A 17,139-nucleotide genomic window follows, 5' to 3' on the forward strand; every position below is an offset into this window, starting at 1 on the left:
TGAACCACGTAATCTTCTTATGTTATTGTGTTCTATACTTTATGCTTTCGCTTCCGCATCCTTAATAACATATTCAACATGGTGTATCAATGCTAATATTTAACACTAACTATTTGGTACGTACGTACGGAATAAGGTGTTGCTTCAAGTTTATCCCTCGTTATAATGGATTTTTCTTATATTATAATTATTATATTATTATTTAAAAGGATGGGGGTGTCAAAATTTTTTGTTTCCCAAGTTTATATTTAGGGGATATAAATTTCCACAAAGAACTATATATATAATTTTTATTTTCTTGCAGATTTTTTCTTGGGATGAGACAGGAGAATTTGCCTATGTTAAGTATTAGACTATATATATATTGGATTATTTCAGTCATTTGTTTGTGGTTTCTAAATTAAGGAGGTTTCATCATTTCATATGCAATATTGGCAATATAATCTTTGCAAACGAGCTGAGACTAATATCTAGTAGTCGGCAATAAGCTTGTGAATATATGCGTCAGTACTGTTGTCTGAATATGCATGTATACGATAAGAATTCTGAAGGATTAATGCAATCGTGGAATACTTAGGAAATAATTCAAACTTTCAATAATAATTTTATCGAGCTCTTTCATAAGAAGGTTACTTATCCTTTTTCCTCTTTTTGTTAGGTTAGTTTTGTTCATAAAAAGTGCACAACCCCCATTGCTTACCTTAAAGGCAAAGGTTTATTAGACTCCAGCCCTTTAATCCATATAATGTTGTAGGTAACGTGTTAATGAGCCGTATTCGGGTCATATCAAGAGAAAAGTATTTGACAACAATTTCAACCCAACCAATTTAGTAATTAGATTGATCAAAACTCTTCAACTCTAGCGTGATCTGCTTATTAATCGGATTGATACAACAAGACTCATGCAACTTGCTTAATAATATACCATTCGTGTTGGATTGATACACACAATTAATTTCAACTTGTTTAATAAACATGTATTGAGTAAACATAGATGCAAGCTATTCCAGCTTTTTAAAAAAATATCCAAAAGAATGAATTCATTAACATAGAATTTAAAATTCTTTTTAAAACTCAATTCCGTAGGTAAAATACGAATTTATATTGAGCATAAATGACATTTACATAAGTATGATGATTTTAGATTGATTACAAGTCAAACAAGTCAACATAGAATTAACCCTAACTTACTAATCATATCCAAACGAATTTTTACGTTTAGACACAACTCATCTACCCTAAATATTAACCCCAAAATATCATGCCTTATTTGCATCATTTTGCATGCAGGCCGTGTTAAATATGATCAAACAAGACCACAATTGACATCTCATACATGCACAAAGCCCCCAGTCGTCTCAGACTCCCATGCGCCATGCGGCACATTTTTGTTGTGGGCCATCAATATCTACAGGGAGCAAACAACTTTAATGGGAAAAATGACAAGATGATAACTCTAATCCATGGAATCAGCAAGTAGTCAAGCTCATACCGGAGGCTGTACCGGTTTAACCATTAGAATAATATATTTTGGTATCAGTTAATACCGGTGTACCGTTTCGGATTTACTAGCATTGTTTATATTTATAAATATATATATATATATATATATATATATATATATATATATATGTATATGTGTATATGTATATATATATGTATATGTGTGTGTATAATATATATGTTTCAAGTTTACTGTTATTTTATATATATATATATATATATGTATATGTGTGTGTGTATGTATATATATTATAATAATCTCAATTCAGAACAAATTATTCATGGTTTTAGACTTTAGAATCAATTAAAAGAAAAAAAACACAATATAAAAAATAGAAAACTTAATTGTTCATTGCATACTAAGAAAACAAATAATACTAATAAGTTAATGCAAATAAGTTATTATTCTGTCTTTACAAAAATTCAAAAATTACAAAATTATTTATTTATTTATTTTTTGTATCGGCTAGTACATGGCGTATTGGCCGGTATTACCTGAAATCGGCCGGTATGACTGGTATTTAAACTAGTACGAAACATTAGTTTTTCAATACCAGTATACGTACCGGTATGATACATACCGGCTAGTACTGGTACGATATCGACTAGCACTCACCACTTAATATGTTCGAACATTAATTGGAACTTCACTCTCTAAACAATGAAAAACTTCCATAGACTTCTCCCCCAGAAATAAAATACCAGAAACTTCATTAAGGGAGAGCCTGCGTGTATTCACTTTTTTTTTTATTTTTATGGATTTTTTGCCTCTCATTATAGAATGTTCTCCCATTCCTTTGATTACGTGAACATTGAACACGCATTGTTCACCAAAAAATTACAATTTATTTTAATCTTCTTTAAATTTTTAATCGAATGATGAAAATTCTCTCACTATTTTATAAGCAATTAGCAACCCTATACACACACACACACATTACAACCAGAGTAGCATTCTTTTAACATACCCTAAACTATTCAGCCAAAAAAAAAAAAAAAAAACCTTAAAATGATACCCCTAGTACTGTTGAATAAGTATTAGAGTTGACATTGAATAAGAAGTTTAGACATAAAATTTTAAAACTATGTAATGTTAATAATAAGTTCAAATTATAAGAACTAGTAAAAAAGTTACTGTAAAAGTTATTGTGTCCATAATATTAATTGACATTGAATTGCGTGCAGTTGATCATTTGTAATGGTCAGGCATTTTCCTTGTTAAATTATTTGCCTTCAAAGCAAGTGCAAGCTAGTTTTAACTTTTTTGAACAATGTCATATGCTATGGAGACTCTTTTTATTTTTTTTCCTCTTGAAGTACAAAATTTCTTACCATATATCATGACATGGATTGCTATATAAATGTGCTATAAAGTAATGGCATCGTTTGCACGTCAAAATCACCAGTGGGTATGACGATTATGACCTGTTCTTACACCAATCAATTTGTATATCATGATATTTGCGTCTTCATGCATGACATGTGTAGGGAGCAATATAGAAGTAAAAGAATCATATTGCAATAGTAGTATGCTTGTGAGATATGAGTCAGATAAAGTTCAAATATAAAATAGTGAAAATATTTCACAAATATCACGCTAAAATTGAGCGAAAAGTAATTGATAAACATATTAAGATTCAAGCCTATAAAGTAAGGCTGTTTTTTAAAACTAAAAATTATGGTATATGATGATAATGATTTATAATATATAACAAAATTAATTTATAATTTTCAAAATTTTGATATTAGAAATTTTATAAAATGTTAATATAAATTTTATTAAAACTTTAGTACTAAAGTTTCACCTAGGTTCTTTTGTTGGTTGGGATAAAAAGAATTTTAAGAGCGCACAATAAAGGGAAAAAAAATATTTTCCGTGTGGCATAAGAAGTAAAAACAAAAAACAAAAAACAAAATAAAAAATAAAGAGAAAAGGAGAAAACACTTACTTTATGCAACCACAACATGTGAGATATAATTTGTATTATATAGTATGTGATTTTGGTACTGACAATAGCATTTTTTTAATAAAAATTTTACACTGATTAACCTATAATTAAGAAAAAAATTTGTCTTGGAATTTTGTGAAAATGATAGCAATATCCTAAATAATATTTTATAATTTATTACAATAAAATGTAAGAAAGGTTATTTAATACTTTTGAAATAATGTCCCATTTTCTCACATTCATCGTGGGGAGCCGCCATTCTTACGAGAGAAGGAAGCATTGCTTCAAAACTATTGAATGACTAAAAAATAAGTTTAAATTAATTATCTTATTTAATTTTAGTTTTGTTGCATAAAAATATAATTGTATTTAAATAAAAATAAGGTAAAAAGAAAATATTGTCTTAACAAGTTATACATTTTTTTTGAGAACCAACAAGTTATACATAATAACATTTATTTTAACCTCAAATTTTGGATTAACTATTGATTCTCAACAAACTAATGAAGGCCAGTTATAGGTATTATTTTCCGCCACTCAAAGTCCAAAATCATGTTCTTTATTATTTTTTAATTAACACGTCATTTTTACTATTTTACTAGTGTTAGTTTAGGTCTTGCTCTATATATTTTTGTTCCCTTAACTTGAATCAAATTACTCAATCTTATCTTAAAAAAAAAGAATTTTTTTTAAATTTGTGCATTAATTTCTCTTTTTTTCATTAAGCCATTTCAAATGTTTCTCACTCATTCTTTTATCATAAAAATCATAGATAAAAAGTAAGTTCCAGTTAGCTCAACTGGTAAAATCTCTAATGGTTGAATAAGAGAGATCTAAGTTCAATCTCCACCTACACCAAAAACTGATTGGTGTCTTAATTTGATGATAAAGAGCTATCATCAAGAGCAGAAGTCATAGGTTGAAATTCTCTCTAAAAAAAAAATCATAGATATTCTTAAATGAATTTATTTTTTTTGTATCCTATTTTTCTTAATATATTAATTTATCATTCTTAACATTCCTATTTCAACTACACTTATTTTAATAACTTTTTACTTCATACAAACCCAACATTAAGTATCCGTTTGAAAAATATTATAGATAAAAAGTAAAAATTAAATAAAAATAAGTAGGTGGCTCATGTGAGACTTAGTAATAAAAATAAGCAAAAGTTAAATATAATACGTAGATAACTCACAAGGGACTCGTAAATAGTAAAAAAAAAAAATTGCTTAAACAGACACTAAATACTAAAAATTACTATTTGTAAATTGACATAAAAGATAAACCAAACTTATAAACTTCAACAAGCATCCTGTTGCATTTTGGATGAGGTTGGGCTATACATAGGCTTTTATTTATTTATTTATGGGTTTTGATTGTTTTACTTTTAACATGTTCACACTCTCATATCTGGCATAAAATTAATGTGAATATTTAGTATGAACACGTGGATTTTGTGCGAAAGCATTTTACCTCGGAGAGTATGAAAGTGGAACTGATAATAAAAAGTTATTTATTTATTTAATTTTTTTTTTTTTTATCTCTCTTGTCTATGGGCCTTTTAGCACAACGTATTACGGCTATTCGTTTGCCACCTTTCGATAAGGCAGCAGCAACACCTATGCGTAAGTTTGAGGTTTAAGTACGTGGAGAGACTCATGCAAGACGAAAACAAGGACATGCGAAAATTCCTGGAAGCTGCGTACACTAATTACACAACGTATTACGGCTATTCGTTTGCCACCTTTTGATAAGGCAGCAGCAACACCTATGCGTAAGTTTGAGTTTTAAGTACGTGGAGAGACTCATGCAAGACGAAAACAAGAACATGCGAAAATTCCTGGAAGCTGCGTACACTAATTCCACACTCTGCCTCGACTCTTTAAATCTGCAATAAGCTTGTCCTGTATAAAGATCCAGTAGTGTAATACCTCAAAGAGAGAGAGAGAGAGAGAGGGAGAGTACTTTCAGGGGCTCTTCCAAGTCATTGTTATTGCTTGCTAAGGTATCTTCATCACAATTAGAGCTTGACATACAATGGATTCACATTATGATACCATGGGCATGGATTCACAGCATGAGGCTATGAACAACGTGGAGAATGGTGACTCTAAGAGCTTAATGAACAAGGGCCTCTCCAAGGGTCGGACACCACAAAATGTGTCATCCTCAATTTTGCGCAAGAAATCGGATCCAGTGCTTGTATCCAAAGTTCGGTTCAAAATGGTTAGACAATTCTTGGCCAATTTGCAAGAGGTTATTCTTGGCACCAAGCTTGCTGTGCTCTTCCCAGCTATTCCACTAGCAATCGTTGCAGACTTTTATAACTTTGGAAGAGTAAGTGTCAATATTTCTGGATCTTTTAGTGGATAAATGCGTGCTTTTAAAATAAACGTGACTCATATATAACTTACTGTATCTGTGTATTTGTTTACACACAAAATCGAGATCTTAAAATGCATACATTATGATATGTCTGTTTACTTGACACTTCTGTTTTTGATCGATATTATTTTTATGACACGTAGCCTTGGATTTTTGCTTTGAGCTTACTTGGACTCGCACCGCTTGCTGAACGAGTCAGCTTCCTTACTGAGTAAGTTGGCATTTTAATTATGTGATTAAAAACATTTAGAACAAATAAAAGACAATTATGTAACATTGTTGCATTTTTTTTCCTATGGAACAATCAGGCAAATTGCATACTTCACGGGTCCGACAGGTATTATTTGAATCCAAATCCTAGAACTCATTCATTATTCATCTGGTATTTGAAAAATAAAAATTCCATATTCATCAAAGGAATTGAAATATTGAGTGTTGGATGGGTGTGCAGTTGGAGGGCTTCTGAATGCAACATGTGGTAATGCAACGGAGCTCATAATTGCATTATTTGCTCTTCACCAAAACAAAATACATGTTGTGAAGTACTCTCTTCTGGGTTCCATCCTTTCAAACCTTCTTCTTGTACTTGGGACCTCTCTCCTATGTGGAGGCTTGGCCAACATTAAAAAGGAACAAAGATATGACAGAGTGAGACATCAATTCTAATTTAGCCACTTTAGAAATTAATTAGGAAGGTAGGTTTTATGTGATTTTTATTCTATTTTATTTGGTTTAACAGAAACAGGCGGATGTGAACTCGCTCCTTCTGTTGCTGGGATTGCTATGCCACTTGCTACCATTGATGTTCAGATATGCCTCAGGAATTGAAACTTCCACAGCTGTGTATACCCTCCAGTTGTCAAGAGCAAGCAGTATTGTGATGCTTATAGCATATGTTGCATATATCTTCTTCCAGTTAAAAACCCACCGGGAATTGTTTGATTCACAAGAGGTGATTAAAAAAACAAACAAGTTTATACCGGTGAACAATGTTTTAGGTTGCAAATGACCCAATTAATTTGATGGCACCGAGAGAGAGAGAGAGAGAGAGAGAGAGAGAGAGAGGGGAGGGATTAAGGTAATAGAGTAGAGATTTCTAAATATTTTTTTTAAAAAGTTTTAAGTTCATTGTCTAAATTCCTTCAGCTTGAATTGCATGCATGGGAAGCTTGCAGTTACTTTAATAGCGGATTGGAGCAGAAATGAAAATAAGGCTTCATAGCAAGTACTTACGTAAATTATTGGGAGGTAGAGTGAAAATAGGTTCCAACTCAAAACCATCTATTTTGATATTCTAATAAATTATCAATTATTTTGAAGTTTTAAATTGTTAGAAAATTGAATTTAATCATTTTATCAATATTTTAACCAAGGAAAAAAAAAAGATTATTCGCTTTGCCTTTTTATTTTTCCACCCCCACAAACACTATTCAATTTTCTATATTACCTTTGTGAAAATTTTCTAATATTTTCAGAAATTTCTTTTACTCATATTCTCCTTTTTTTTTTTTTTCCCACATCTATACTAAAAGACAGGAGAACTATAGTGAAAAATTACCAACAGTAGGTAAAATACACATACTTTAATTTTGGCGTTGGGAAAATGTAATTGGGTTGTTAAACCATTTCTTTTATCTTCAAAGAGTCGGTATAAAACCCAATGACTAATTTTGGTGCAATTTCCAGGATGACGAGGAAGATGAAAAGGCCGTGATAGGATTTTGGGGTGCATTTACCTGGCTAGTTGGCATGACGATTATCATAGCTGTGCTATCTGAGTATGTTGTGGGAACAATAGAGGTATAAATGCAAACCTTTTTGGTGTAAAACCTTAATTGCGTTCTATGGCATAGTGCATACTCTTACATAAAAATCTTTCTCAATTAGGCTGCATCAGATTCTTGGGGAATTTCTGTTAGCTTCATTAGCATAATTTTGCTACCAATAGTTGGAAATGCAGCAGAACATGCTGGATCAATCATATTTGCGTTCAAGAACAAGTTGGTATGACATAGGATTTATTTATTTTGTGTATAAATTAAATTCTGGGTATTATGTATACCTTGAATGAATGTAGATTTAACCGTATATAATTCTGCGTATCATGCAGGATATCTCTCTGGGTGTAGCTTTGGGGTCTGCATCTCAAATTTCCATGTTTGTGGTAAGATTAAATTAGCTCAAAAGTCAAAACATTTATGTAACATTTTTTTTTTTTGAGAAATAAACACACACACATAAGGGAGATGGAAATTTACATAACATTTGGTTGGTGAAATATAAGTTAAAAGAAAAACTTAAAAACATAATTGTGTTCATGTTGCTTTTATTAAGAATTAGATAAGATTGTAAGAATATAAATTCCTGTATTTTGAGATGAGAAATTCAATAGAAGAATTTTATAAGAATTATTTATCTTTCCCAATACATTCTTAGGTTTATAACAAGAATGATATGTACCCACGACTTTTATGAATTCCTAAAAATAACTCTCATATAGAAAATATTTTCCTTAAAAGAAGTCCATTGAATTAAAATTCTCTTTTATGGGTGGGTTTCAGTTAGCTTAACTGGTAAAGTCTCTAATAGTTGTATAAGAGATCTAGGGTTTAATTCCCACCTACACCAAAAATTGATTGGTGTCTTGGTCTGATGATAAAGAGCTATCATCAGAAGCGGACGCCATAGGTTGAAACTCTTTAAAAAAAAAAAAAAAATCTCTTTTATGGAGATGATATCTAGTGTTTTGGATGCACGCAACATTATATTACTCACATATTATTAGTATAAAGCTATATATACATCCAAAACATTATGTCTATCAAATTAGAAGCCCTTTCTATGGAGACAATATTTAGTGTTTTGGATGCACACAATTTTATACTGAAATGCCTCGTAGAAGTTATCAGTGATTAGTGATGCATGCAACATTACACTCTTAACATGTGGGTCTCATAGAGGTAGGACCCATGGTATGAGTATTATACTACATACATCCGAAATATTATGTTTATTTTTTCTTTTAATGAACATATTATGGAAGAGTTTATCCCCATAGACTTCTTAAGAAGGGTAATAGTGGTATTTAGTGAAATTTCCCATGATCATGACGTTGAATCAACATTCCACATGGTTATGTTACATGTATCAGTCATCTTTTAAAACCTCAAATTATGCTAAATTAAACCTTGAAAATCCAAAAAAAAAAAAAAAACCTTCACCTAATTAATTAACAAGGAATATCTAATATTAATCTATGAATTTCAGGTTCCTCTGAGCGTTGTTGTTGCTTGGACAATGGGCATTGACATGGATCTTGATTTTAGTCTCCTCGAAACTGGTTGTCTTGCTTTCACAATAATTGTCACGGCCTTCACTTTACAGGTTCTTAATTTATACTAGATTCTATCGATGTCTTTTGTTATGTTAGATTTTGTTGATCGGTTTTCAATGATTAATTACAAAAACTCATCATTTGTCATTATTCAGGATGGAACTTCACATTACATGAAGGGAATTGTTCTTTTCCTATGCTACATTGTTATTGGTGCTTGTTTTTTTGTTCATAAAATCCCAGTGAGTAAGTGCCTAGCCAAAAAGCTTTTCTTACTTACCATGCATGTAGCCAAACAATATAATATATATGTGATTATTTTTAATTCATTCTTCAATAATGTCTACAATTTTCATGACAGGTGAAACAACAGTCAACTTAGGAGTTGAACAATCGTCTGGAGTTTTGAACGCCTGAGCTGACTACATTGTTTGGGATTTACATCCCAAACTAAAGATTGGTGCATCCGTAAATCTATTTCTTACTTTATTCATCCGTTTGTGAAGTGCTGGAAAAACTCATTCCCATTTCAATTGTGACCAATTGAGAGATCAAGTGCTGGAGGTTTCGAGTTGCGGGCGTGTCTAAGAAAGTGGGGACTACTTAAACTTGGAGAAAGAATGAATTTTCGTGTTGAAGATGTTTGTATATAGTTCTATCTCTATGTCTCTGCAATAAGGTTTTATTTCAAATTTAGTTCATAAATTTGTGGCGAATGCCAAGTCATTTCTCTCCCCTTTCTTTTTTTGAGACTACTAGTATTTAATTTAAGCTGATATGTTGCCAAACCAGAGGAAATGGCATTACATCTTTGATGTACAATAAGAAAATCTGGAGAGTATCAGATTTCAATTTTATCTTCTAATAAAATTCCCCAAGTGTTTATCTTACTTTATTTATACACATTTCTTGGTGAAACCTGTAGCTTTTGTTTAATTACCACACACACACACACACATATCGACGAAGGTTGGTAGTGGTGATAGGTGGTAATGGGAATGTGTTGTGCTTTTTTTTTTTTTTAAATATTTATTTTAAGAAATTGAAATAAGAAATGCAAAAAAATAGAATTTAATTAGATAAGCAGACATGCGACAAATAGAGCATAAAGTGGTACACAAAAAACCTTGAAAGGGGGGAATGTACGTGAGTGTGGGGACATGATGTTCGACATTGAAGAGATACAGCAAGCAAGTCTTAGAAAGTGTTTAATTTTGCCCTATTAATTTTTAAAAGATTTTAAGACTATATATTCATCATTTTCCATGTCATTACCCAATTAATGATTTACCCTAATGGAACATGTATCTGAAAGTGTATTTTTATGAATTATGAATCTTTGGGGTTAGAATAATTGTGGACATAGTCATGACAATGATATCTTTATATATTAAGAGGGTTCAAAGAGTTAGTTATGATTTCAAAAAATGTCAAAAATACTCCTAATCTAAGTAAATAATTCTTATTCTTCAAAAATAAAAAACAAGGTTGTAATTGTAATTTCAAAAAAAAATTTAAAGAAAAACTTTTTTCCTAAAAATTAGCACATTCTCTATCTAAACATCTCTCACGTATGTTTGATACATTTTTTATTTATTTATTTTTTAAAAACTAGCACACACTAAATCTAGTGGTTTATTCTATTTCAAATCTTAAATTTTGGTTTTATAAAAATGCTTTCATGTGTAATCTCATTAAAAATAGATAAATTTAAATTAAAAAATTATATTAAACTCAAAATAAAAAAGAGTCTCGTTGCACGTGTGGAAGGCATGTGATAAGACTAGCATTTATTATGAGGAAATATTGAGAGTAGTTGGAAATAGTAAGTGCTGAGATGGGCCCGTATTGCTTAAACTAATGCCAAATCTGACCCAGCGAGCGCATCCAGCCCAACTTAATTACAAGCCTATTTTCAAATTCTCCTAAAAGTGGGCTAGTTGGAGTTTTCTATTTCTTTTGCGTCTTGTGTTTTGTTGTGTCCTTTTGGCAAGAATTATTATTATTATTATTATTATAAATATAAAAGTGGATGAATGTATTAGGATTAGTGCCCTTAAATCCTATTGTATGAAACTATGTATGTTATTATGTATGACATTATGTATGACTTAATGTTGTGTTTAATAAAGTTGTTTTGTTATTATCTAAAAATAATGGTAACATGAATATTGGGACATTATCATATAGTCCATGAGATGCATAGTATGTGATTTATGTGAAAAGTCACAGAAGATATAAATCACAAGTTTTTTGTAAACTCAGAATTTTAATTCGTAGCCGGTGATGAAATTGAGCATTTCATCTGCGAAGACTATTACATATCAACTAAGATGATTTGTCTTGATCATGGAAATGGAGATTTCTAGTTGATATGTTGAAATGTTTTAAGAGTTAAAACATATTGAACTGAACCGGTGTGAGATTTATTATTCTCCTAACGACTGTCAAATGAATAATAAACTCACGACTTGTATTTGCATGAACTCTTAATCTTAAGAGAATAATGGACTTGATCATGAGATGTAGGTTGCTTTGATATATCATGAGTGAGATCTAGAGTTATGGTCAAAACCTCAGTGTGTTGGGCAATCACATTTAATGTTGATGAAACAAACATTCTCAAGATGGAATTCATAGTCTCTTAACAGAGATACAAAATATTCCCTTGAGATGAGTTTAATGAGTTTGTTATTCAGAATGTTAGGCTTAACTACTTTAGTAAATTGTTGCTAGAGTATATATTTATGAAATTAGATTTCATAAATATATGATGAATAACTTAAAGGATTAAACTGGGTACTCAAAGATAAGATGTAGTAATTTACAAAGTGGCAGTCTAAATTCATGACTTTGTGTTACTACGAATATTTTATGAAGGGGTTGCATGTACAATAAAGTTTTAGGATATAATTTATAAATAAGGCCTAGAGTGCAACTATATTTATATAGTGGTATTAAATATAGTTAATGGTAACTTTGGACTTGTCAAGAGTTGACAGAAAAAGCTCAAGGCCTATTGGAGCTAGTGTCTTATTGATCCCTTTTGGTTCCACTCCAAGCCACACACTTAAGCCCAATTAGAAAGGCCCTAAAGGCCAACCTAATTAGATAATCAGTTAGATACAAATGGAGAAACATACAGAATTTTCTGTAGAGAATTTTGTAAGAACACTATTATGAAATGGTGTGTGTGTGTGAGAGTGAGACACTCTATCATTCTCCTTTTGAAACTAATTGAGAAACCACACATCTTGGGCATAAAGTGGAATTGGAGTGAAAATTAAAAGTGTTCCCGAGTAGGGGTGTCAATTTGGGTTAGCGTGTCGGGTTCGTGTCGTGTCGAGGTAGGGGTATTCGACTGAATGGCTCAACCCTAACCCGACCCATTTAATAATTGTGTCATGATTCTTCAACCCTAATCCGATCTGTTAATAAGGCGGGTTAACCTGACCCAACCCATTTGACACGCTTAATAAACGAGTCGTGTTGGGTTGAAACAAATGTAACACAACCCATTTCAACTTACATAATATTAAATCTAACATCCATCTAGAAATAATGTTTTTTACATCCCAAAAGGAGTGCAAACACTTCATGTCTTCAACCCACATTCAAAATAATATAATTCAACAAAAATATAACATTCATCTAGAAATAAGTTCTTTACACTCCAAAAGAAGTGAATACACTTCAACCCAAATTCAAAATAATATGGTTTAACAAAAATAAAATAACATAGTTCAACAAAAACAAGTGGGTCATATCATGCAATCAAGAAAAACACAAGGCACATGGGTTCAAAGTTTATTGTACAAAAGCATTATGCATAAAAAATTGACACATGAGAGAGAGAGAGAGAGAGAGAGAGAGAGAGAGAAATAATCGGTTTGAGAGTTGACACTTTGAGTTTGAGAATTGGGCATGAAAAGTGTAGTACGACTGAAATTAAAAAAAAAAAAAAAAGATATTTATAAGAAGGTTTAGAGATTTAGGGATTGTAGGGTTTAAAGATTTAGGGTTTGTAAAGTTTCAATTTTCAATTATATCCCTTGTAAATTTTTGTAATTACTCTTTAAAAAAAAAAATTAAAATATATGTTGGATATAAAATGTATTTGATAAATCTAAAATAAGATGAATATTTATTTGTTATACGAGTTAAACAGATTGTGTTAAGTGGGTCATTTCGGGTTGACACAAATAAATTAGCGTGTCAAACGTGTCTATTGCGGGTTACGTGGGTTGACCCGCTTATGACACGTTTTTTATTGTGTCACTTTTGGATCGACCCGTTTATGACCCAAACCCATTAAAGCCTAACCCTAACCCGAAAAAACCCATGTCGGGTTCGTGTCATGTTCGCGGGTTGGGTCGATCATTGACACCCCTATTCCCGAGTACTTCAATATTTGGTTTTGAATTTCATCGCACCAAGGTACGCTCTCTTATTCTAGAATTTTGAAATTTACATAGTACATGTTATCAATTGCGATTGAAATAGATTCGTTATTTTTCCGCTGCGTACATGCATATTTCCATCAAATGGTATTAGAGCGGTCTTCAATTCAAATCTGTATAACATGTTTTGTGAATTTTGGAATTAGAAATAATAGTTTCATGATGTTAGAAGATTATATATGTATTTAATTTTCTGCATTGTTGTTGAAACTATGATTTGGTAAAAACTGATTTTGATGTTATGATGTTGTTTAAATTTGGATTTAAGTAAGTTCAATTGATCTTTAAGGCTATAGCATCAATGAAATTTAGTTTTGATATCAATTTCATCCTTTTATGTTCATATGGTAGTTGTATGTTCATGGAAAACCGTTGGAAACGTTTCAGATCTTCCCTTTAAAAACTGAAAACACGGGTTTTTCGCGGGTAAGCCTTACTCGTGAGCTAGTCGCAAGACAGTCGCGAAAGTTTCTGTCTGAATTTTGTTTTTATGCAAAAATTTTCGCGAGTAAGCTTTACTCGCGAGACAGTAGCGAAACTCTCTATCTGAATTTTGTGTTTTCAATTTTTTGCTTTAATTCATTTTCGCGAGAAGAGCCTAGTCGCGAGATACTCGCGAAAATGCCACTGAAGGGAATTCTAAACTTTTTCCAATTGTTTTCAAATGTATAAAGAGCAAGGTTGTGTGTGATTAGCTTATACATGTTTATAAATTAAAAAACTTTATTTTAAAACATCTAGTGGGAGAGAGATACAAGGGTTGGATCTCACGGCTTCCATTGTCGGTTCCTAGTAGTGTGAAATATGTACTTTGTCTTTGCCTCGAGCTTAGCATTCCATGCGGAGAGTATTTATTTCATGGTCCTACAAGATTGAATTCCTAGTTTATAATAGTTTGATGAAACACCTTGTCTTAACTTCGAGCTTTGCATTCCATGCGAATGGTGTTTTTATCATAGTACTACAAAATAAGTCTGTTAAAGGGATGAAATGTGGCTACACATGATTCTAGACAATGGTATACACTAGACTAAATATTATAGTATCCTCTATGTTGAGTTCTTACTATTATTACTTAGAGGCTAAATGTGAAACGGCATATTATTAGTGTTTGATAAGAGTTATCATGATAGCACTAATAATGAGAATAGTTCTCAATCAATCATAGTATTTAATGTTCACTCTATGCTGAGGAATATTAAATATGGGATTGGGTTATCGTTGCATATATTATGTTATGGTTTTATTAAGGTTCCATACTATATGTTTATATACTAAATTGATAATGTCTAGTTTACTTATTATATTCATGTTTATTATTTTTCAGATTTGAACATGGCATCATTTAGCCAACTTGTTTCTATTCTTAATCAAAACAAACTAACTGGATCCAACTATGTTGACTGTAAAAAAAATTTGGACATTGTTTTAACTGCTGAAGAGCACAAATATGTGCTTACTCAACTATGTCTTAGCTTTCCTTCATTAGATGCTCCTTCTGATGAAAAACAACGATATGATCATTGACAGAAATCTAATGAAATGGCCAAGTGCTATATTCTAGCATCCATCTCAAATGTTTTATAGCATCAAATGTAGGATGTAGAACTAGTTTCGAACATTATGCATAGTCTGAAGGAGATGTTTAGTGAGCAAGGTCGTTCTGCAAGGCAAGAAACCATGAGACAAATTTATAATTCCAAAATGATTGAAGGTAGTTCAGTGAGAGAGCATTGTCTTACAATGATCTCTAATCTGAATACATTAGAGGTTTTAGGTGCCGACATTGATGGGGAATCTCATATGATACTCCAGTCACTACCGGAATCATTCAAGGAATTTAAACTAAATTATAATATGAACAAAAAGATTTATTCTTTGTCTGAATTAATGAATGAGTTAGTGGCGGAAGGCATCCTTAGTACTTCTAGTGTTGAAGCCAATGTGGGTGAAGTTTCCATTTCTCAACCTAAGTCGAAAGGCAAGGGTAAGAAGAAGAAGAAGAAGAAGGACTTCACTAAGCAAGAAGGTAAGCAAATTGCCTTAGGGGTTGCTGACAAAGGAAAGAAGCTCAAAGGAAAGTGTTTCCATTGTGGTGAGAAAGGACATTGGAAGAGGAATTGTCCAAAGTTCAAAGCTGCCAAGAATAAGGGTAATAAAAGTTCCTTTCTTCTTGAAATATGTTTGGTACAGAATCCCACGGATTCCTGGTGTGTGGATTCAGGTTGTACTAATCATATCTGCAATTCTTTGCAGCGGTTTTAGGAGACCAGAAAGTTGAATGAAGGGGAATTGTTTCTTACTTTATCTGATGGGAGCATGATTCCGGTTATGGCTGTTGGAGTGTATAATTTATGTTTTGAGTCTAGGATTTTAATATTGGAAGACTATCTATATTTACCTAATGTTCGCAGGAATTTAATTTCTGCAACTTATTTAAGTAAACATGGATATTGTGTTATCCTTAAAGACAATGTTGTAATAAAGAAGGGTAAAGTGTTTATCTGTTCTGGAAATATTGTGGATGATCTTTATATTTTAACTCCTGATAAGCATTAATTATATAATTCTAAATTAGATAATAACACTCATATAAATCATTAAAGAGAAAGTTTCTTTATACTAATGAAGCATATCTTTGGCACTTGCGTTTGGGTTATATTAATTCAAGTAGGATTCAAAGACTAATCAAAGATGAAATTTTACAGCCTTTGGACTTTGATGGATTTCCAGTTTGTGAATCTTGTTTAGAAGGTAAAATGACCAAACGACCTTTTAATGCAAAAGGTAGAAAAGCTTAAGATTTGCTAGAACTAGTACATTCAGATGTATGTGGTCCTATGTCAATCCAAACAAAAGGTGATTATGAGTATTTCATTACTTTCACTGATGATTACTCTAGATTTGGTTATGTGTACCTAATGAAACGGAAGTCCGAAACTTTTGACAAGTTCAAAGAGTTTAGGGCTGAAGTTGAGAATCAATTGGGTAAACGCATAAAGACCATTCGATTTGATCGAGGTGGCGAATACTTTCATGGTGACTTCAAGGATTACTTGACTAAAAATGAGATTATATCCCACTTTACTACACCTGGAACTCCACAACAAAATGGTATAGCAGAAAGAAGGAATAGGACTCTTTTAGATATGGTTAGGTCCATGTTGAGTTATTTGACTCTACCAATTTCTTTTTGGGGATATGCCTTAAATACTGCAATGTATCTTCTGAATTTAGTACATTTGAAGTCTGTTCCTAAAACACCTGTAGAGTTGTGGAATAGGTGTAAGCCTAGTATGAGACATCTCCACATTTGGGGTTGTCTAGTACATGTGTTGAAAGGAAAGTCTGATAAGTTACAGTCTAAAATAAAAGTGGTATTTTTTGTAGGGTATCCAAAAGGAACTGTTGGAGCTTTATTCTATAGTCATAAGGATAATAAAATGTTTGTTAGCACAAATGCCAAATTCTTGGAAAATGATTATATGAATAATTTTACTCCTAG

The 17,139-nt window shown here is 31.7% G+C and overlaps 1 protein-coding gene across 1 annotated transcript; it reads left to right on the forward strand.

Moving 5' to 3' along the window:
* The first annotated feature begins 5,368 nt into the window (after window positions 1-5,368).
* Window positions 5,369-10,070, forward strand: LOC142606626 (vacuolar cation/proton exchanger 1-like). Its single transcript, XM_075777940.1, has 11 exons — window positions 5,369-5,792; window positions 5,984-6,051; window positions 6,149-6,177; window positions 6,292-6,488; window positions 6,580-6,792; window positions 7,527-7,640; window positions 7,728-7,844; window positions 7,951-8,004; window positions 9,108-9,224; window positions 9,330-9,420; window positions 9,536-10,070. Exons 1-11 carry the CDS (start codon window positions 5,493-5,495, stop codon window positions 9,589-9,591), a joined length of 1,356 nt encoding a protein of 451 aa, XP_075634055.1. The 5' UTR covers window positions 5,369-5,492; the 3' UTR covers window positions 9,592-10,070.
* Window positions 10,071-17,139: the final 7,069 nt, after the last annotated feature.

This window comes from Castanea sativa, chromosome 8, assembly GCF_040712315.1.
Source record: "Castanea sativa cultivar Marrone di Chiusa Pesio chromosome 8, ASM4071231v1".
Lineage (NCBI taxonomy): Eukaryota > Viridiplantae > Streptophyta > Magnoliopsida > Fagales > Fagaceae > Castanea > Castanea sativa.